The sequence below is a fragment of the Aspergillus karnatakaensis genome (genome assembly GCF_047715665.1).
Source record: "Aspergillus karnatakaensis strain CBS 102800 unplaced genomic scaffold BJY04scaffold_37, whole genome shotgun sequence".
NCBI lineage: Eukaryota > Fungi > Ascomycota > Eurotiomycetes > Eurotiales > Aspergillaceae > Aspergillus > Aspergillus karnatakaensis.
Window position 1 is genome coordinate 136,601 of NW_027395749.1, and position 21,115 is coordinate 157,715.

The window sequence follows — 21,115 nt, forward strand, 5'->3', positions numbered from 1 at the left end:
AGGGAAAAAAAGTCAAGCTGCGGATGCCAAGAATCAAAAATTCGGCCTCCTTCTGCCGCCTTCACCTTTCCCCGAACAGCAACCGTACCTTCATTTCTGGTTTTCATCGTGTTGCGCCATTGGTCTGATTGATCTAATTCTCGTTATACTTCTTGAGCTATCGAACGTGAGGTCCTGTTCGCTTAACCGATTTTCAAGGGTTAAAGGAGAGCCTCTGGACGTCTGGTTCACTGGTCTCTGAGACTCTACTGAAACATATTCACCACTTCCAGAGCTATATTATTCTTATATCCACGCAATAGTTCAATTCAACATGGACGGCACATTTGTACGGGCATTGACTCGGTCTCTTCCGTCCATTGGCCGTCAATGCCAGCTTCGAGCGTCGTCACTTCGCCAGGCCAGAGCTTTCTCCTCAACACCGCAGACCCTCGATGCCGAATTAGATAAAGTCCTAAGTGCGCGCACCAACTCGCCGCGTACCAACTCGCCGCGTACAGAGAACCCACTCAACGCTATCAAACAAATTGCATCTCATCGCGGTGCCTCCCCTGTGACCAGCGACTTCACGAAAATGGCCCAGGATATCGAAAAGAGGATGCTTAAAGATCCACTCTCAGACACCACGCCTATTCATCGCCTTCATGTCTATACTCATAAGCACAACACCCTTTTGTGCTTGACGGAACCGAATGGCAATCCGATGATTTCTATGTCCGCCGGAAACATTGGCTTTCGCAAGTCTAAGCGGGGGGGGTTTGACGCCGCCTATCAGTTGACATCGCATGTTTTTGCACTGATCCAGGAACGCGGTTGGTTGATTGGCGACAAGATTCAGAAGCTGGAAGTTGTTTACCGCGGTTTCAGCCAGGGGCGGGATGGCTTCACAAAAGTCTTGCTTGCAAATGAGGGAAAGCACATTCGTAACTTGGTGTTCCGAGTGTCCGACTCGACGAGGATCAAGTTCGGTGGAACGAGGAGCCAGAGGGTTCGTAGACTCTAAGTTGACTGTGTCAACTACTGTTTGAGTCTCATTTACTTTCCTGGACAATACACAGCCAACAACACTTCTGCGCATCTGCCTATTTTAGCATTCCGGCAGGTGAATGATACTAGCGAGAAGAGGAATTAGCCCATCTCATAGCCATCAGGTCCATGTACATTATTTTGTCATTTATGGAGCATTCAAAATATGACTATTTTCCAGCGCGTATGATCATCAACTAGATAACAAGGTACTAGAGAATCGAGACACTGTTGCGGGAGAGAACATCGATTCCTTATCCGGTATAGCGCAGACAGCTCCAGTCCAGGTCCCCAATTGAGTGTGAAGCTGTTGACGAGAAGCACACAGCTTTCCGTTTCCTCCCCCTTATCAAATCTTACTTCTTTAGAGTATCGAGACCTTGAAATATACGTACTAAAACCCCGAATTCGACGCTTCCTCCTCCTAACGTTCGTCGAGCTCGCTAGTGATCCGGGCTGCTTGCGGGCGGATGCGCCTGAGCTGCCTCCCTACGTCGATCCTGCGGCGAACGTCCCTCTTTGCGAGCTTGACTGAGGCGGCTTGATGAGCGCTAGATCTCCTCCAAACGGGCCCTGTTCAGGACCGCTTGGATGCACCCCCTAAATCCCTTTCTCCGGGCGTTCTTTCGGAGCACTGTTCCGGGGCAGTGTGTGCCAATTGAGAATCATGTATGGGATCCCATCTAAGGCCGCTTGAAAGCACGGGTGGTGTCCTGGTATAACTAACACCCCCCTTCCTCTAGGTCCTACTCGTCCCCGTGAGCGAATCTTTGATCGGGTCGCGCGATCGCGAATCGTCACTCTTCTACTCCGACCTCGTCGTCTCCGAAGAGTTCCTAGGCAGCCATACTTTACGCATACCAGTCACCAGTGGAGTTGGAGGGAAAGATGATCCCAGCGTCCGCGATGGAAGGGGGAAGGCGAAACAAGTGACTACGGCCAACGGAAGGACTGTGATTATCAGGGACAATTCGGTTTACAGTAACAAGGGTGAGGGCACTTGAGATGACTGCTTGAAGACCAATGCGCTGAACCATAGATTCAGGCTTCAAGTCCTTGAGCCAGGCGCAGCTGCTCTCCGATGCTCTATACTATGCTCCTACCAACGACTCGCAGCCATGGCTTGTGTACTTCATATCAAGGCCATTGGTTGGCTCCTTCGAACCCGCGAAGATAACACCTGCAATAGTTCCTGGAACGGTCCTTGGAGACGATGCTCCACGGGCCTCAGCGCAAACTGGTGGTACATCTAACAGCCCCGTATCATCGGTTCCGAAGAAGGAAATCAGGTCTTTCGGGGAGTTGCTAGCCCATTTCCCGATGATCGCTCGGCAAATGCAACCTGGGTTGGAAAGGTTATTCAGAGAATTCGGAAAGGAGCTCGGGAAACCGCTACCGCCGCCACCATCGCGGTCGCCCGTTTCAGACAATACCGACTACGCCCGAGTCCGTGAAGAGCCTCTTCCCGACGAGTCTTCGTCTATCAGAAGTTCATCCTCACGTCGCAGCAAAGGTCTTCCCTTCAATTCCGAAGACTACTTTGAAGACGATGAAGACTTGATGCGCCGTAGCCTGGAGACCGCGGTTACTGCTGCAATTGATCTCTTTCGACTAGTAGATCAACAGCAATTGTCCCTTCTTGGTGCGACCACCGAACTCACAGGGCCAGTAGTCGAGCGGTTCATTGAACGCTATGTTGCAGAGCAAGTACACGAATCATTGCTCTTCCCCCGACTATGCGGTTTTCGCCAACCGGAAGATGCAGAATTGGACTTCCGGATTCGTCAGATGGAGTACGTCGATGTATCCCAGGTTGGTCTTGCTGTGGAGGACGGCCGGGACGGTAAACGTGAGCTTCTGTTGCGGCTTGCTAAGGCCGTAGATGAATTTCGCAAAATGCTGGACGCAAAATGTCCCCATGACATGCTCAACATCCTTCTAGAGACCGTAAAGGTTTTATCACACCCTGGTGAATACAGCAAAAGCGACGAGAAACAATCAACCCCTGTGACAATTAATGCTGATATCTTGGTATCCCTGTTACTCATAGTGGTTATCAGATCTCAACTAAAGCATCTACAAGCTCGATTACTGTATATGCAACATTTCATTTACATCGACGACGTTGACAGTGGAGAGATGGGTTATGCCTTGAGCACTTTGGAGGCAGTGCTGACTTATCTTATGGCTGACCCTGCTGGGCTTCGAAGGGCCAGCATTCGGAATAAACGTTTATGGAATGCCACGAAAGCAGGCCGAGTTGCCGACATGAAAGCTATACTAGAACCAGATGGTGACCATGAATCAGTCTCTGAAGCCTCTGTCGAGGGCTTTGACGCTGGGGGTCAGCCTCTGAACGAGGCACAACCCAATCGACAAGCATATCCATTGTTTGAGGGTATAGATCATACTGATCATGAGCAAGGGCATATAGAGCTCCCACTAGGCGCGCCGCCGCTCGCTCACGTATTTCCTTTCCAAACATGGGAGAACTCCTCGCCAATTCGCGAAACGAAACGTCCTATAAAGCGGGTGTCAATGGATGTTCGCAGCCTGTCAGAGTCATCCGGGATTTCGTTCCTTTCGCGCACCACAACCCTGAACTCAGTCAACACTGCCATTGAAGGGGATAGTTCAATCGAGACATTGGTCAAAACACAGGATCTTCGAGGTGATTCGATACTGATGATGGCTGTTGAAAGCCGCTGTCCAGCAGCTTTAAAGTATCTTCTGAGCCTGGTCGAGTATTATACCGTAACAGACGTACTCGAGGATGCAAACACCGATGGCACTACCTTACTCAGTGCTGCAGTCCAGCTTGCTCAACCCGATATAGTTGACATATTACTCAACTATCTCACGGACGCGGCAGATAGTTATGCCCTTGCTTCCTACTTGCGGAAGTCTGATGAGCGTGGGCGTACAGTTGCGCACTATCTGTTCAGCACACCTTCAGTGATGGGGAGGCTCAAAGCGTTACTTCCGTGGCGGCAACGTGATAAACATGGACAGACACCTCTTTTTGCACTGTGCAGGTCGTACGACCATCCTGACTACAAGGCAATGGTGCACGAGGCACTCACGGCAGCCCAGGAATCCCAAGGAGATTGCAAGCCTTTGCATCTCGAAGACCACATTGATTCGAAAGGGAACACGCTGTTGCATATTGTCAGCGACCCAGAGATTACTATTCGGATCCTCAGAGAAAGCGACTGTGATCCGAACGCCACGAACGATAAGAAATTCACCCCTCTCATGATGGCCAGCAAGTACGGCCGGGTGGACCAAGTGCGAATACTCTTCACGGATTCCCGGGTTGACTTGCACATCAAGGAAGCTCGAGGGTTGACTGCCATTGAGTTAGCCAAAGACGATGAGGTTCGTAACCGCATCGACGATTTGATACTTCTCTCGAACCCGCCATCATCCCACGATGAACCATCCGGCCGTGTTACGACAGTAGTTCGTTCTTTCTTTGTTGAAGACGCAACTGTCCGCTTTGTCCTTAAATCAGGCGCACCGACACCACCAAACGAGACCGAAGACATACCAGTCAATACCAAGATGTACACCGTCACAACGTGCCGCCGCACATTTGCCGACTTTGAGACTCTAGCTGAATGCCTCTCCCTCGAGCATCCAGCTTCCTACATGCCCTCCCTCTCCGACTTCCGCAGCCCATTCCAAATCCACTCAAAGCCCTCTCGAGCCGTCCTCCACAACATGCAGGAAAGACTCGACAGGTTTCTGAAGATCCTCCTCGCCCACCCAACCTTCTCCACTCACGAACTCCTATGGGAATTCATCCTAGTCCCCGAACTCCAACCGCAAATGATGACCGACCGCTCCCACCGTAAAGCCCAGGTTCTCTTCGAATCTGTCCTCGAAGAATACGAACCCGTCACCGCAGAAGGCGCCCGCGAGACTGAACAATTTATCGCCCATGCCCAGGGAGTCGTCCGCCAGGGTCACACGCACACGCGCACCCTCATCCGCCGCGGCCACGCCCTCCGCAACGCAACCTCTGACATCGCGGATGCCGTAGCCCTCGCCGCCTCAGCCCTCTCAACACTGAAAAAACCAACCAACGCCCTTCCCCGTACCCACATCGACGCCTTCACCCGCTACGCTTCGTACCTTTCAACATCAACATCAGACTCCTCCCCGCTCCTGCAATTCCTCTCCACCCTCTCCTCAATCGACACAACCACCTCCGCAATCATAGCCTCCCTCTCACGCCCGCTAAATCTAATCTCGACTCTAACATCCACAACCCGGAACCTCGCCCGCTCGCGCTCCTCCCTCGCCTCATCCTCCCTCCCGCGCAAATTCAACCTCAATTTTCCCGGTCTCGAAGAGTCACGGCTGCGCTCGACTAAGGATCTACAACAGAAGATATCCGACTCAGAAGCGCAGATTGCGCGACTGTCAAGAGAGATCTCATGGAACAAGGATGTTGTCGTCGGCGAGCTAGCTGGGTGGACGACATGGCGAGAGCAGATTGGGCGCGGTGCAATAAGGTCTTATGTTAAGGCGACACTGGTAAGGGAGAAGGAGAGGCAGAAGAGGCTTGAGCGGTGTTTGAGAAGTGTAAAGGGGGCTAGTACATCTCCACCCGACCTGTCTTGAAGGGTCGATCTATGGCTTGAGCCTGTCTTCTTCACTTATACGAGCATGAACGAGCTCCAGGGGGAATCCAGGTTTTGTCTTGTCCTGTCTTGTTTTATAGATTATTATTAGCCTGTAAAGATATTGTTCTTGTTCGTTCTTGAGTCTTGTAATCTGCATAACCCTCTTATGTTATTCGGTTAGGTTAATTACCCCGGGATCATAGTTAAACATCGGTTTAATCGTGGCAATCTCAGAAGTATGGGCAATCACAGTCTATGGAGCGGGCGACCCAATGTCCTTATAAGGGTAGGATTCCTCGTTAGCAGGGAATTGCTGGAGCAATACTGACCCTGATTAGGCTCTAAGAGCTGGTGGCCTCTTGACTGTCATATAGTCGTGTAATGCCTTTTTTTTTTTGGTTTGAGTGCTTGCTCCTGCTAGGGCCTATCTAATGTAAATATACACAAGCCGAACCTGACTTGATGACTAAGTCGCTAAAGACAATGAAACCAATCAGAAAATAAATCTTCTAGGGCTAGAATGGTTGAACAACCAGATCAAGCTCTTCAAGTGACTTCCGAAAAGCCCATGTTCTTTTGTGGTAAGAGAACATGTATTGCATAGGAGTGCGTCCCAGACAGGCTCAAAACCCGACAATGATGAAGATGACCTTGAACACACATTCCTGGGCTCAAAAGGGAAAGAGAGGAGAAAAGCTTTGTCTGATCGATGGGAGGCGATACATTGAGAATCTGCAACTGGGGGTACGGCTGCTGGTTTTCTCAGTCTCCTGGTAAGAATCTAAAGATTCGAGGTTTGGCGACGTCGTAGGCTCCAGTAATTCAGGTTGCTCAGACGACTCAGCTGGTTGAGAATCCGGGACGGCTTTGCGAGAAGCAACAGGCTGTAGAGGAGGCGCTACTATGACAATTTGTTTCGGAATAGAACCAGAGCGTCCTGTGCCGGAATCACTCAATTGCTCCAAGTGCGCTGTTGTATCCGCTTGAGAGATGCGCCCGACAGAACTAGTACTGGCCAAAGGAGTGCCGACAGTGCCAGGCCAACATCCATGAAGTAGAGAGTCGCGATGTCTGTGGCTTGTGCACTGAACCCGAATGACTCTCCCATCTCTGTGGTCGACCAGATATTCGCGAGCAGACTGACTCTTGCTGAACATCATGTTTTCCCTTTGCCGCCTTTTCTCGTCTAGAGAGTCCCTATCGCCTTCCCTCTTCCGTCTCCGTCGTCGGCGGAACTTCTTGATTAAGACGATAATGAGGAAGATGAGTGCCCCAACAGCCACAGCACCGAACATACTCGAAGCGGCGATGGAGGCCTTGCCATGGTCTTCTTTCTGAGCTAACACTTTGGCCGTCTTGTTCGGAGCGTGACCAGACTTGGTGTTGTTCGACAGCTTTCCTGGAATAGGAGGCTTGTGTTCGGGCTTGTCGGAGCGTTTGGCGAACTCATGGATTGAGTGCGGGAACTTTGCGTAGTTGTACATATAGGAGTCACGGGGGATCGAAGGGCCACTTTGTCTAGGGCTCGCGGTCCTTTCTGCTTCCTGTCTTGTTGAAGCCACCCTCTCTTCTCCATAAAGTATAGAAGTGCTAAATGTAGAACTTCGAGGATCAGCAGATGATCTCCATACGACGTCAAGAACTTACTATGACATGGGTAAGAGAGAGATTCAGACTAAGTAAGTAAGGTAATAAAGAATGATAATAAGGTTGCTCTAGGGAAGGCCTAGACGAGGAGCATGCTGGTGGGAGATAAGTGTCTCCGGTGGATTGGAGTTTAGACGGAGACGGAGATGTCCACCAGGAAGCAGGTGCCTTCTTCCACGCCGCTTCCTATGGTAACAACATCAGAAGATGGGGTCAGCCGTGTGCGTAGGACGAAGTGAATCATGCTCCTTTGATGCGCCTGGTTATGAGGATAACTGTCAAAAAGGGTGTCATAACTATCTTGCGTTGCTGGTTATCGACTACCTAGGTATACTTCAGAGAGGAAAACAAAGTATATATTTTGGCACGAAAAGCAATAAACATCTAAGATAATTCGATAAAGTCAAAATACCTATAGCACTCACTATTTTGAAGATCCCAATCCACAGCCAAGGGTAAAGATGAAGCCAAAGTAAAAGCACCCCAGTCATCATGACATGCAACTACGTTTGAACCCCCCGCCCCCCCCCCCATACACCGACGGGACACTAACCCCAATGCGGAAATCCATATCCCCTCCCGACGAGGTCAGGGCTGCAACAAACGACGTCATCGCTTCTTATCTCGAGATATATACCACGGACAGCCCATCTTCTACTTCCATACCTCCCCTTCATACAATCACCATTATATGACCACTTCATCTCAAGCTGCTAGACAACTCCTGAAACAGCTACACACAAAATCCATCTCAAGACTAATCCACACCAACAAACCTAAAATGCCTCTTGTCGTCCCCGGGATCACCAACACCAGCGGCGGTAGCAAAGACGACTGGCTGAACAAACTAGTCGGGAAGAAAATTGGCGACACGAGCGGTGCTACTGTTCGTATTCCCTCTGTTCCCACAGGGACGAGCAACTGCTAATGCTTGCGGTTGCGATAGTCATTCGCGAAGAAAGACCTCCCCGAATCTCACCGGATCCTGAAGCCAGATAGCGCTATGACGCAGGATCACCGCCCTGATCGGTTAGTCGCACACATTGCTTATGGGTCTGTGACTGAGGCTGACTGCTTGGACTCTTAATACAGCCTTAATATCCATGTCGACGAGAATGATAACGTCCGTGATGTCAACTACGGCTAGAGGGTTCACCTTGGAAGATACATTTGATGACCGTGATATGTTACGATACAAGAATGATGATGAACCATTAACTTAATGCAATGGAATGAAACGGGACAATTTAAACATCAGCTGCGTTCTATATTCGTAACATAAGTAGCGTTAGTACCTGAACCGAAAGGATAAGTAGGTAATGGGCTGGCTGCTAGCTTAAGCCTTCCATCTCAAAAGCGTAAGAGAGTGCCTAGGGAAGACATATGACCCCTGTGCGTCCCACGTGCTCTCTGCAAGACTGACCTCCTCCTTGCCCTTCATGTTCGACACGGAGGGGTTCTCGCCGGTAACAGTGAATACCTTGACCTCTCCATTGGGACCATCGATCTTAGCATCGATGTCCTTTTCTTCGTGGATGTTGATCACGACGACATTGACATAACCATCTTCGCCTAAGGTGGCACTAATGTCTAGCCAAGGGGTGTCCTTGACACTACGCACCCACTTCGGGTGAGTCTCGCCCTCGTAGGCGGAGACAGAGACGTGCGCACTGATGGTCCAACCGCGCATATAGTTGGAGAACAGGTACAAGGGCCACCAGGTTGTTTGCTTGATGATGCCTTCCTTCGTCGTCATTAGCGGGGAGATGACGTTCACGCTTTGAGCAATGCAGGCCATGCCAACGTCCTTGCTCTTTCGGACAAAGACGTTAAGCCAGACACCGACAGCGAGGGCATCGGAGAGGTTGTATGACTCTTCAGCGCCTTTGCTACCTTCAGCGCGGATGGGATCCCAGACGTTCCATTCGTCGAAGCAGATTGTTGGGCGGAGTTGGTCGGGTGGTACGCCGTTTTCGACGCGGGCAAGGTCGATGAGGGAGGATGTGATTTCAATGGCGCGCTCGGCGGCCAAGGGAGCAGTGACGTTGGGAATGTGAGAGGACGAAGCAGTGTAAAGATGGATACTGTGCATGTCAATGAGGGGAACGGCGCTAGTGGATAGTGGCGAGTGGACAGGAAGCATGGTCTGCTTCAGGGTGTAGTAGTCCCAGGAAGCTGTGCCGTCCTGACCGCAAAGGATCAGCTCGATCGAGGGGTCGAGAAGTTTAAGAGCTATGTACTGTTAGTGACAAGGTGCTGAAGGTGGACTAGGCGTTTACCTTTGGCCCATTGGTATGCCTTGTGGGCATATTCTTCCTTGGTTGACTGCTCTACCTGCCACGGACCCCATACTTCGTTGCCCAAGGCCCAGTATTTGACCTAGATATTATGTCAATATGAATTAAGTCATGAAGGTCGATGTACTCACGTTGTATGGCTCCTGACGTCCATTCTTGCGTCGAAGGTTGGCGTAATAGGTATCACGCGTACCGTTACAGTAGTCAACCCAGCCCAGAGCTAAAAAAGAAAGAAGGTCAGATCACCGATGCCACAAGATGACAAGGCCAAGAAGTACCTTCGTCGAGAGTACCAGTGCCCATGTTCAGACAAAGGTAGGGCTCGGTACCAAGAACCTCGCACCACTTCAGGAACTCATCAGTGCCGAACTGGTTAGTCTCTGTGCCTAGCCAGGCAAGTTCCGGCCTTGAACAAGAGTCAGAATACCAGACGACGCTAAGGCATAAGGACATAAGCATACCTTGCGGGGCGTTCATCTTTTGGACCAATGCCGTCGGTCCAGTGATAAGTGGCGGTAAAGTTACCTCCGGGGTAACGAATCACGGGGACCTTGAGCTCCTTTAGGGCTTCGAGAACATCTTTTCGGAAGCCGTCCTCGTCTGACAGCGGGTTACCAGGGTCATAGATGCCCCCATAGATGCACCGGCCCATGTGCCTAGAACAAACAGTCAGCTTGGCCGCATGAAAAAAGTTTGAAGACCCTAGAATCGAGACTCACTCCGCAAAGCCTGCATAGATATTGGGGTTGATTTTGGAGATGCGGCGGTCCGGGTGTATAGAAATGGCTGGAGCATCTTGCTCACTGAGCTTTGTGAAAGTCGTCATAGCGTCGCGCCAACGGATTAAACGAAAAAATAGAGCTGAAGTAAGTAACCCGAGATTCGGCTACTGATTGGTAGGGAAGATGTCAATAATAGAGATAGTTACTCTTGCTCAATGTCGAAAGACCTAGGCGAGGCGACTGGGTAGGTAATATTAATGTTAGGCGGACTTATCGAGGGGACCAAGACTGAATCGGAAAATCCCCTGCGGGGGCATTGCATGCTAGACAAGAGAGCAATTGATCAAGCTCCTGCGGAGTTGAGGCCGACTGGGGGAGAATGGGGGCCATTGATTTGGTAACAAGAGCCAAGGCCTGGCCGTGAAATATTCCATCAATCAGCAGCAAGCCTTCCAAGAGCCAGCGCTTCTCCGGACCCCAGCTAGTCCATGCCTTCGGCTCTCCGCAAAATCGGCTGACATTTCGTCCCGCTTCCTAGAATCGGAGTTGAGCTTCTTATTCGTCACGGTAGCGTGGTCTTCAAATCTATTTCTCTCGCATGATGTTGCCGTTCGTCTTAGGCCGACGGGGCATGCACTTTGTGAGCTCCTCGACACTCACACCAGGATGACTCCAGTGTCCTTCCGGGATTAACCCGGCGGGCATCAACTCAAGTGACTATTGTGACAATGCCATATTCCTGAAGGCGTGGTCTCGGAGCGCTTGGCTGGCCGTGCTAACCGGCTCTCCGTGGCTGCTGTGTAGCTTGATCCCCGGATTCTTAAAAGAGGCGGGTCCTGCTCCTCGCTCTCCTGTTTCTATCTCCACACTCTTTCTCCAGATTCTTGGATCTGTTGAGCGTTCAACGTATCGGACCGCATCGCTTGAATAACTGACCGTACCTTCAGTTGCCCACCATGCGTCTCTCTCCCGCGTGGTACCAGGTATGGTTGCTCTGCTGCGGAAGATTCGCCGGGGAACCATGACTTACTTACACTTATCACAGTTTCTGGTAGGCGTTTTCGCCTCCTTTGGGTCGTTCCTTTACGGATGTGCGTCAATTTGCCCTCTTTCTTGACCTTCATTAGGATGCAGACTTGGTGGACTAATCGTGCATTCGAATATAGACGATCTTGGTGTCATCGCAGGAGTCATCGCCAGTGGATCGTTCAAGGCGTCGTTCCAGAACCCAGATGATACAGAGACGTAAGTTCTGCAGCCCGTGGTCCAGCTTGAGCCAGGAGATTGAAGGGGAGCCCTAGAGCTGACTTTCCCTCTGTAGTGGTTTGGTTGTCTCCATGTTCACTGCAGGCGCTTTCTTCGGTGCTGCCTTTGCAGGGCCCACCGGCGACTATCTTGGAAGACGCTGGACCATTACAATTGGTGCCATCGTCTTCTGCCTCGGTGGAGGCCTTCAAACAGGTGCTCAGAACATCGACTACCTATACAGTGGAAGGTTCTTCGCCGGCGTTGGGTAAGTGCTACACTTTCGGAGTAAGAAGCACGGTCGCTAAGTGATGTCTAGGGTTGGCTTCCTCACCATGATCATCCCTCTCTACCAAGCAGAAATCTGTCACCCCAACATTCGAGGCCGTGTCACTGCCTTGCAACAATTTATGTTGGGTGTTGGATCTCTCTGCGCCGCGTGGGTTTCTTACGGAACTTATGTTGGGTTTCCAGACACAAACAATGCGCAATGGCAAATTCCGCTGGGTCTGCAGCTTGTCCCAGCGGTCATCCTTGGACTCCTGATCATGCTCTTCCCTGAGGTGAGATCAACCCTCCAGCCCAATTCCTACTGTCGCTAACATGTGATGATCCGTTTAGTCACCTCGTTGGCTTCTCGACCATGGTCGTCATGAGGAAGGTCTGAAGACTCTCGCAAGGCTTCATGCTTACGGAGATGAAAATGACGCCTGGGTGCAAGCCGAGTACAATCAGATTCAAGAAAGCATCCTCCGGGAGCACGAAGAGGAGGCCAAATCGTACAAGGAACTCTTCACTTCCCGTTCGTCGTTCCGCCGCCTTTTCCTCTGTTGCGCACTCCAAGCATCTGTGCAAATGACCGGTGTATCTGCTATCCAGTAAGTGCATTTACAGGGCACTGTCTGTTTCAAGAAAGCGTCCTAATTTGTCATACTCGTATAGATACTACTCGGTCACTATCTATGAGCAAATTGGAATCGAGGGCGACGAGACCCTGCGATACCAGGCAATCAATTCTGTTCTCGCCCTGGTAGCCCAGTTCCTGTGCATGATGTTCATTGATCGCTTTGGCCGTCGCTGGAGTTTGATCGGCGGAAACTTGGGCAACTGCGTCACGTTTATCATCGCCTGCATCCTGTTAGCCAAGTTTCCCCCCGAGATCGAGAACACTGGAGCTCACTGGGGTTTCATCATCATGACTTGGCTTTACAACTTCTCCTTTTCGTGCACATGCGGGCCGTTGTCTTGGATCATCCCTGCCGAGGTCTTCGATACTCGTACTCGTGCCAAGGGTGTTTCAATCGCGTGCATGGTTTCCTATGCCTTCAACACCATGATTGGCCAGGTGACGCCGATAGCCATGACCGACATTGGATACCGCTACTACTTCGTGTTCATCATTTGCAACTTCACCAACGCTGTGTTCTTCTGGGTGTTCTTGCCTGAGACGAAGAAGTTGCCACTCGAAGAGATGAACTACCTGTTCTCAAACTCCCCGTGGATTGTTCCTGGCACAAAGAAGGAAGACTACATGGTTCATGACTTGGAGCGTAGGGTGGTAGAGCAGGAGGAGAAGAAGCATGCTTTTGCAACCCACGAGGAGAAGCAGTAAGCTGATGCATGCGCCGGATCATATGTGCAGCAGATGCTCGACGTTATTGTGTAATTTAACAAGAAATCACACATGTAATCATGTGTAGGAGATAGTTAGAAGTGGATGATGTGATACGAAGCCAGATGTTGTTGCGGTTTAACAAACGGCTTTTCATTTAAGTTAGATCGTAGTTCCAAGGAAGAAAGAACCTGTATAATGTCCGGTTCAGTTCTGAGGTTCGTTTCACCAGGACCAGATATTCGCATGAGACCCATCCGCGCCGGTTGTAGTCTGGTAGACGGCAGGATGGGTGGCTGGCATTAGAGCCAATGGGTAAAATACCATTTTGGCTTATCGCAACAAAAATTCAGGGATTCGTGGCACTCTCACTCTGAATCTGAGCTGTAACCGGCTAGGCCTAGAGCAGATACAGGTGGACTAGTAGCTTGCTTGGCCGGGAGTGGAGCTGGAGCCCCAGCTTTCCCGGCCTTGTTGTTATTGCCCACAGTTGCTTGTTTGAGTTTCTTTGCTACAGCGGGAGGAGTAGCAGTCCTGTCATCGTGATTCTCAATGACCTCTTTCACCTTTTGATCTGGAACCTGATTTCGGGTAGATGTTCCGGCGGTATCTTCACCCACGGACTTTCGCTTTCGACCAGGAATAAGCAGCGCACCGCTTTTATCGCGTCGTCGCTTGCGTGAAGCTAATTTCCAGTCTTCTCCTTCGGCCGCTGGCGCAACATCTGCAGTAGTGTCTTCAAGGATTGCTTTTTCTGCCTCCTCCCGTTGCCGTCGGAAGAGCTCGAGTTGCTCAGCAGTCTCCTTCTTCACGGTTTCCTCCTGAGCTCGCGTAGATTCCATTATAGAATCGAGAAAGTCGATTTCGTCTTCATCGAGGGCCCGGAACTGGTTTTTTAATTTGATCTTTTCTTCGAAGGCTTCCTGCTTGGCCACTTAATCGTCAAGAGGATCATCACAGTCCGTCAACCCAGTGTCTAGAAGTTGAAGTTGAATTGACTCATCAAGATGTCGTTACTCACTCTTATTCCGCTCGAGAACTTCAAACAAGCTTTTCCCTCCATCCTGTTTGCCTAATTCTGCTTTTCGCCTGCGCTCCTCCTCGAGTTCCTGTTGTGCACGGAGCCATTCGTCATCTCGCTGAATTGGCTGCTGGTCCGTCCCCGCGGAGACGAAACCTGAGGACATTATAAAGTTGCCTGTGGGAACGGAAGAACCTGATGAGACTATTGCGCGTGGATAGAATTCTCCCAAGAAACAAAAGGTTGGCGTAGACTGCGCCGGTTCTATTCGGAGGTTAACCTTTGAAGGACTCTAATCGGAAGAGCCAATTGACGAGTAGGAATAGGAGCAATGAGATTTTTGGTATGAGAAATCCCCGAGTGAACTCAGTGGACGTCAAATGTTGCCAGTGTCAGGAGAGCTTGGACCAAGCCATTCTTCCGGTGCGGAGGCGGGATGGCAGAAAAAAGCGGTGGTGATTGGAGATATGCAGTGGCACATCCCACTCGTGACTCCCAGCCACATCCATCACTTGCGGCCTCAGGCATCGAGATTAGAGACCGTCCCGCACGGGCTCCGACTCCAAGTCTCCGACGGAGCAGGGCTGGACGGCGAAAGGAGTCGGTGTCTTCGAAATCTACAGAATCTTGTCCGATAAAGAGGGCTCCAAGATTCAATTCCGCGTTCAATGGTTGATCTGCTCCATCGACGGATAATTTGATGCGATTGTAACTGGCTAGGATAAAACGGCTAATTTGCGGTGGTTCCATCTCAAGCAGAACCCCCACTTGGAGCCCTCGATGCCCCTCCAATGGCATCATTGCCCCTCGGGGATGCTGGATGGACCTGCCCTGCTATGCTGTCACCGAGTCGGAGAAGACTCCAATCCGCAATCTTAAATAACGAGCTCCCCTTGCTCGGGTAGTTTCCCCCAGGCTCTCATTTTTCTACGATACACTACCAGCCCTCTCTCTTTCCTCAGAAGTTCCCCTCAATCAAGCAAGATGTCGAACCTCCAGAACACGAAGTAAGTTACAGCAGTGCACGTGTTCGTCTCGAACAGCAGACGGAGCAATTGCTGATATCTATTCCTACTTTTAGGAAGACCTACACCCTTAACACCGGTGACAAGATCCCCGCTCTTGGTCTCGGCACATGGCAATCTAAGCCCAACGAGGTCAGGGAGGCTGTTAAGAACGCCTTGCTGAAGGGTTACCGTCACATTGACACGTAAGTCACGGCGTCCGACCTTTTGGGGCAAGATCTCACTGTGGTTCTTAGTGCACTTGCCTATGGCAATGAACACGAGGTCGGCGAGGGTATCCGCGACTCAGGAGTTCCTCGCGAGGAAATCTGGATTACCACCAAGCTTGACAACCCATGGCACCACCGCGTCCCCGAGGGAATTGATTCCTCGCTTAAGAGCTTAGGCGTCGACTACGTCGACCTATACCTCATGCACTGGCCCAGCTCGACCGACCCGAACGACTTAAAGAAGCACCTTCCTGACTGGAACTTCATCAAGACATGGTACGCCTTTTGTCACCCCTCCCAAGATTTGAATCCATAATACTAACCAGATGATAGGCAAGAGTTGCAGAAGCTTCCTGCCACCGGCAAGGTTCGCAACATTGGTGTTTCGAACTTCGGAATCAAGAACTTGGAGATCCTCCTGAACGATCCTAGCACCAAGATCGTTCCAGCCGTCAACCAGATTGAACTTCACCCAAATAACCCCTCGCCTAAGCTAGTTGCTTACAACACATCGAAGGGCATCCACTCTACCGGATACTCTTGCCTCGGATCCACAAACTCCCCACTTTACAAGGACCCTACTTTGCTGAAGTTGGCCGAGAGAAAGGGCAAGACACCTCAACAAGTTTTGCTGAATTGGGGTCTGCAGAAGGGATGGAGTGTCATCCCCAAGTCCGTTAGCAAATCTCGCATTGATGCCAACTTTGAGGTCGATGGCTGGGAGTTGACTGATGAGGAGATCAACCAGCTAGACAACCTGAAGGACCGCTTCAAGGTCTGTGGCGATGACTGGCTTCCCATCAAGGTCTTCTTTGGCGATGATGAGTAAGTGGTTAATGAAGATAGCCCAGAAAAATATAGACATAAAAAGCATGTTCTTTTGGTGCATCTGATACTCCAATTTTTGTAGGAAATACACTAACTCAGTTACCAAAAAGAGATTTCAAGAACATAGGTGGTGATAAGAAAGTTTATACTTCGAAGCTGTGAGACTCGCGTCTACTCCGCGGGACAGATGCCTCAACCACGTCAACAGACGCAATATTTAGAAGCAAATAGAGCCTGTAGAGTTGGGTAAAATCCTAGCTTAATACAGCAATGCTCACTGATAATTTCAACATTGACAAAAACCATTCAATTGGTGCAGGTTGTTCCGGTTCTTACCGTGCCTCAGGCACGTGCCTAAGGTCACATGCACCGCCACCCCGGGGTTGAACACTCCATCATCAGGCATCTATCTTCCTCCTCCTTTCTTCCTCTCATCAAGGGTCCGTCTCAAGAATGAGATTGTTGTCTCTTCTTCATTTAAGTCTGATCCAAATATCTCAGGATGCCTCCGTCAAGTGGGCACCTGCTGCTCCCCAAGTTTTGGAGAGCAGCTAGGTGAGTCATTCGCCACATTGTATACTTCACCTCGGTCGCTGACAGCTCTTCAGGTTCGCCTATGCGAAGGCGTACAAAGCTATAAGAGCAAAATTTCCAGAACAAGCGCAACAAGTCTCATATCGTCTTCAACCAGCATATGCGCGTATTACCCCCAAACAGCCGATCAATCGAGCCGCAGCTATCCGTCAAGCCCGCAGTCGCCACTTCTCTACTCGTGCAGCAGGCTCGTTTGCTTCGTACTTCCAAGGAGCGGTTCAAGGAGAGAAGGCTGCGTATCGAACATCACGCATTGCGGCAAAGATCAATCGACTTACCTCCCGAGCACCCTTTGCCTCTGCGCTTCGACCGAACCTTACTGGTGGTACACTCGGCCGTACTGCGGGGGGTTATGCTATCGGAGCAGGCCGTTTTGGAGGAGCTCGGTACTTTTCACACGGTCCTGCTGCACCTGCTCAGGTTATAAATAATGTGTCTGTTGGGGTGAGGGCTTTCTTCCTCTCCGGGCAAAAGGCTCGATTTGATGGAGTCGATTCTGTTACCGGCAACAAGAAGTTCAAGGCCGTGACCGTGCTTCAGGATGAGGCGGAGCGAAAGATAGCCTCCATTCCTCGTACCGCACCCGGCTCTTTCGTCGACTTTCAGATTTCACCCACCATTACTGCCTTTGGCCTTCAAAAGAAGTTCGCCCCGGCTGATGCCGAGATCGAGACCCTTAACTCCGAGGGTCTGCTGGACTTTCTCTCCGCCGACTTCGCCCGTGCCCTCAAGGATCTCGCGGCGATTCTGAATGATCTGAAACGACTAGCTACTTTAGGTGATTTACCTATAATGCTTGAAGACCGATCAACGATCAGAGTTCGATTCCCAGGTTGCGATGCTGAAACAGTCGAGCGACTCTGCGATGAAGTCGGCGTTCAGCGAGGAAAGATCATGCAAGATGCGGACTTCGACATACGCACAGGTGCCGAGCTCGCCCTTCTCTTCCCGTTCGCCCCTAGCATCTCTCCATCCTCCGACACAGAAGACTACTTCTTCCGACTAGAGGTCATTCCATCGCGGCCCGATGAAGTTGATTGGCAGGCAATGATGTCGGGCGAAGAAGGCACGCAAACGTCACTTGGATACCCAAAAAACTCAACACAACAGCTCAGCTTCGACGACGTGACGATGTTCGGATCAAATCCCTGGGCCAAGTCGCCATCGGGTTATTCAAGCATTGGCGTAAGCGAGCTCGGCGATCGCGCATTCTTCCCGGATGCAGTGAGTTATGGGTTTCCTGAGGGTGCGTCGGAGTATGATGGGTCTGATGGCATACGCAAGTTTATAGCTGAATGTGATCAGGCGGCCACGTATCGCTAGTTTTGTTTACTGTTTCTGAATTGTGATATCAGACTTTGACAGTCCTCTCTTTTGTATATATCTTGCTCTACTACTATGCTACAGAATTCACTATACCTCTAACAAGATATTTCTCTACAGCTTGACCAAGTATTTACAGCTCAGCGACTCTAGTCTGCTTGAAAGGAAATCAAGAAACCCAATCTGGTGGCTTGGGTGGCTTTGATGGCGTCGACGCCCCCGGATTGACACAATAATTAGCTTAACATGTACTTCTCTCCCCCTAACCCTCCCGGAAGTCACAACCACTAGATGTTGTGTAAAGGAATTCCGGACCGTCACCCCGTGCCAGGAACGTCCGTGTCCGGATGATAAAGGTGCATCTACGCATCTACGCATCAACGCAGCTAGCGTTAAAAGCAAGCCCTGAGTAATTTAATCTGCACGGGGGCCGGACTACCTATCTAGGTCCTAGCAACTCAAATGGACAATGACGCAGTCGGAGGACATCCATCCATGTCTTTGTGGGGTGTTCTAGGTATAGATGAAACACGCGGGGATTTCTTCACCCCCGGGTCCGTAACCCCTGCCGTCTCTCAAAAGTCCACAGATAGAGTTGTTTTCGTACGGGGGTTAGAGCTGACTCCTTGAGGTATTCGAGGGTAATATATAATTGGCCTGACTGTCTTTCTCTGGCGCTTTTATAGGAGTAAGGTTTATTCTACTAGATGATGACAACGATCGAAGTCGCCACTTCATAGCTACCTGGGGTAACCAAGAGACGCCACAAATCGAAACAACCAACTGAAATCCCTCTCGTTTAGTTCAGGAACCGAAACGCCCGTGGCGGTTGACCCCATGTGGGTGATGACGATCATCCGCTCCTGTACCCTTTCTGGGACGGAGAAGGCCCGTCTAAGTTGCCATGCAGACCTATCGCTGCAACTTGGCGAGCATTATGCTGTGTACCTGAGAAACGGACCACTTCCCCATCTGTATACTCCAGACTTCTAGATTGACAGATTAGCCAAGTGGCACTCTGCTTCGTCCGGGTGTTCCTTGTTCGTTTCGGCAGCGGAGCCGTGGAATGCAGGCCATGTTCATCCATGCTAGGCTATGAAGAGTCTATAAAGAGCCCCTTCGCTCGGTATTGAGATTGGATTCAGTAGCTCATCAGCCAAAAAGACTCTTTCCTTGCAGGACCAGGGAAAGACCCACCCATTATCTCGGTTTTACTGATCAAACTCGAGCTTCGCTTACCATGCAGTCCACCAACGTACGGGCTCTTCTGGCCCTCGTGCCGCTTCTGAACGCCTTGAATGTGAATGCTCTTCCCCAGGCTACCAGTACGCCAGGAGGAACCCCGACGAGCTCAGGTCCCGCTGTTACGGCAACAGGAAACCCGTTCGAGGGTTATCAGCAGTATGCCAACCCGTACTACAGCTCTGAGGTAATCAGCCTGGCGGTGCCTTCTATGACAGGCTCCCTGGCGGAACAAGCGAGCCACGCTGCTGAGATTCCGTCTTTCCACTGGATGTAAGTTTTCCTTGACCTTGGTGACCGCTTGCTCTCAAATATGCATACTGATAAGCTCCGCGATAGGGATCGACGAGACAAAGTTCCCTCCATGGGTGAGTACTTGGCTAATATCAAAGAGCTGAACGACGGCGGAGCAAGCCCTCCCGTTGCCGGTATATTTGTTGTCTATAACCTTCCGGATCGTGATTGTGCGGCGTTGGCTAGCAACGGCGAGCTTGCGATTGCTGATGGCGGTGTTGAGAAGTACAAGGCGTACATTGATACTATTCGGGAGCATGTAGTGGAGTACTCTGATCAGAACATCATTCTGGTTATTGGTCAGTTGTTCCAGCACTTGTCTCTTGGAATGACGCTGAGAGATTATAGAGCCCGACAGCTTGGCGAATCTGGTAACCAATCTGGGTGTGCCAAAGTGTGCCAATGCCCAGGAAGCCTATCTCGAGTGCACCAACTACGCCATCACTCAATTGGACCTTCCCAACGTGTCCATGTACCTTGACGCTGGTATGTAGCAACAGGCTTCGATTCCAAGTCTTTGCGTGTCTTTCAGACCTAACATCGCATAGGTCATGCCGGATGGCTGGGATGGCCCGCCAATCTCGCCCCAGCAGCCGAGCTATACGCGGGTGTGTACCAGAACGCTTCAGCCCCTGCTGCTCTTCGCGGTCTGGCAACCAACGTTGCAAACTACAACGCCTTTGATATCGACACCTGTCCCTCTTACACTTCGGAAAATGCCGTCTGCGATGAGAAGGGCTACATCAACAGCTTCGCTCCAGTGCTTTCCGCGGCAGGCTGGGACGCTCATTTTATTGTTGACACTGGTAAGCTCCACACTAGAAGGTTGATCAGCAATGAAGTACGAACTAATGAGGTGCAGGCCGCAACGGCAAGCAGCCTACGGGCCAAATCGAATGGGGTGACTGGTGCAACGCCAAAGGAACTGGCTTTGGTGTACGCCCGACAACGGAGACTGGTGATGAGCTGGTTGATGCGTTTGTCTGGATTAAGCCTGGTGGTGAGAGCGATGGCACTTCCGATACCAGTGCTGATCGTTATGATGCGCATTGTGGTGTCTCTGCTGCTCTCCAGCCGGCTCCCGAAGCTGGTACTTGGTTCCAAGTAAGAAACCTCACCGATAACAGCAAGTTTTCGTTTACTGATATTGTGACTAGGCATATTTTGAGCAACTTGTGGCAAATGCGAACCCTCCCCTTGGTAGCTAGATTCTCATGTCTCTGCTAGGCTTCTGGAAAGAAACGCGTGGGTAGTGGAGTGAACTGTGAAGAGGACTTAGGAATGTATGATACAAATAGCAGGGTCATCTTCATCCTCCAGGAGACCAATGTCTCTTAGCTCGTAAAGGTCAGAATCGGACCGAGGAGAAATTGGACAAAGACTTGCAGGTTGGTGAAGG

At 50.8% G+C, this 21,115-nt stretch overlaps 8 protein-coding genes across 8 annotated transcripts; 6 read left to right on the forward strand and 2 right to left on the reverse strand.

Annotated features, from left to right (window-relative positions):
• The first annotated feature begins 10 nt into the window (after window positions 1-10).
• Window positions 11-1,210, forward strand: BJY04DRAFT_193581 (mitochondrial 37S ribosomal protein uS11m). The gene has a single exon (XM_073711933.1). It carries the CDS (start codon window positions 314-316, stop codon window positions 1,001-1,003), a length of 690 nt encoding a protein of 229 aa, XP_073569310.1. The 5' UTR covers window positions 11-313; the 3' UTR covers window positions 1,004-1,210.
• A 157-nt stretch (window positions 1,211-1,367) lies between these two features.
• On the forward strand, window positions 1,368-5,766 carry BJY04DRAFT_229051 (putative VPS9 domain protein). The gene is made up of 3 exons (XM_073718970.1): window positions 1,368-1,695; window positions 1,770-2,016; window positions 2,072-5,766. The coding sequence occupies exons 1-3, from the start codon at window positions 1,618-1,620 to the stop codon at window positions 5,653-5,655; spliced, it is 3,909 nt and encodes a 1,302-aa protein (XP_073569311.1). The 5' UTR covers window positions 1,368-1,617; the 3' UTR covers window positions 5,656-5,766.
• A 2,212-nt stretch (window positions 5,767-7,978) lies between these two features.
• Window positions 7,979-8,565, forward strand: BJY04DRAFT_193585 (uncharacterized protein). Its single transcript, XM_073711934.1, has 3 exons — window positions 7,979-8,190; window positions 8,251-8,333; window positions 8,397-8,565. Exons 1-3 carry the CDS (start codon window positions 7,996-7,998, stop codon window positions 8,449-8,451), a joined length of 333 nt encoding a protein of 110 aa, XP_073569312.1. The 5' UTR covers window positions 7,979-7,995; the 3' UTR covers window positions 8,452-8,565.
• A 75-nt stretch (window positions 8,566-8,640) lies between these two features.
• BJY04DRAFT_229053 (alpha-N-arabinofuranosidase) lies at window positions 8,641-10,427 on the reverse strand (the record flags this gene model as incomplete). Its single annotated transcript, XM_073718971.1, has 6 exons — window positions 8,641-9,536; window positions 9,584-9,683; window positions 9,733-9,821; window positions 9,880-10,007; window positions 10,063-10,257; window positions 10,321-10,427. The coding sequence occupies 6 exons, from the start codon at window positions 10,425-10,427 to the stop codon at window positions 8,641-8,643; spliced, it is 1,515 nt and encodes a 504-aa protein (XP_073569313.1).
• A 358-nt stretch (window positions 10,428-10,785) lies between these two features.
• Window positions 10,786-13,180, forward strand: BJY04DRAFT_229054 (sugar porter family MFS transporter; the record flags this gene model as incomplete). The annotated part of the gene is made up of 7 exons (XM_073718972.1): window positions 10,786-11,306; window positions 11,369-11,414; window positions 11,490-11,568; window positions 11,645-11,836; window positions 11,888-12,131; window positions 12,190-12,446; window positions 12,511-13,180. The coding sequence occupies exons 1-7, from the start codon at window positions 11,280-11,282 to the stop codon at window positions 13,178-13,180; spliced, it is 1,515 nt and encodes a 504-aa protein (XP_073569314.1). The 5' UTR covers window positions 10,786-11,279.
• Window positions 13,181-13,364: 184 nt separating this feature from the next.
• On the reverse strand, window positions 13,365-14,474 carry BJY04DRAFT_93502 (PSME3-interacting protein). The gene is made up of 2 exons (XM_073721325.1): window positions 14,202-14,474; window positions 13,365-14,114 (listed from the first exon to the last, which is right to left on the reverse strand). The coding sequence occupies exons 1-2, from the start codon at window positions 14,365-14,367 to the stop codon at window positions 13,549-13,551; spliced, it is 732 nt and encodes a 243-aa protein (XP_073569315.1). The 5' UTR covers window positions 14,368-14,474; the 3' UTR covers window positions 13,365-13,548.
• Window positions 14,475-15,185: 711 nt separating this feature from the next.
• BJY04DRAFT_208631 (NADP-dependent oxidoreductase domain-containing protein) lies at window positions 15,186-18,180 on the forward strand (the record flags this gene model as incomplete). Its single annotated transcript, XM_073714011.1, has 5 exons — window positions 15,186-15,208; window positions 15,283-15,411; window positions 15,463-15,711; window positions 15,769-16,210; window positions 16,864-18,180. The coding sequence occupies 5 exons, from the start codon at window positions 15,186-15,188 to the stop codon at window positions 18,178-18,180; spliced, it is 2,160 nt and encodes a 719-aa protein (XP_073569316.1).
• Window positions 18,181-18,835: 655 nt separating this feature from the next.
• BJY04DRAFT_229056 (glycoside hydrolase family 6 protein) lies at window positions 18,836-20,924 on the forward strand (the record flags this gene model as incomplete). The annotated part of the gene is made up of 6 exons (XM_073718973.1): window positions 18,836-19,695; window positions 19,762-20,015; window positions 20,065-20,202; window positions 20,265-20,522; window positions 20,579-20,820; window positions 20,874-20,924. Exons 1-6 carry the CDS (start codon window positions 19,421-19,423, stop codon window positions 20,922-20,924), a joined length of 1,218 nt encoding a protein of 405 aa, XP_073569317.1. The 5' UTR covers window positions 18,836-19,420.
• Between the last annotated feature and the right edge of the window lie 191 nt (window positions 20,925-21,115).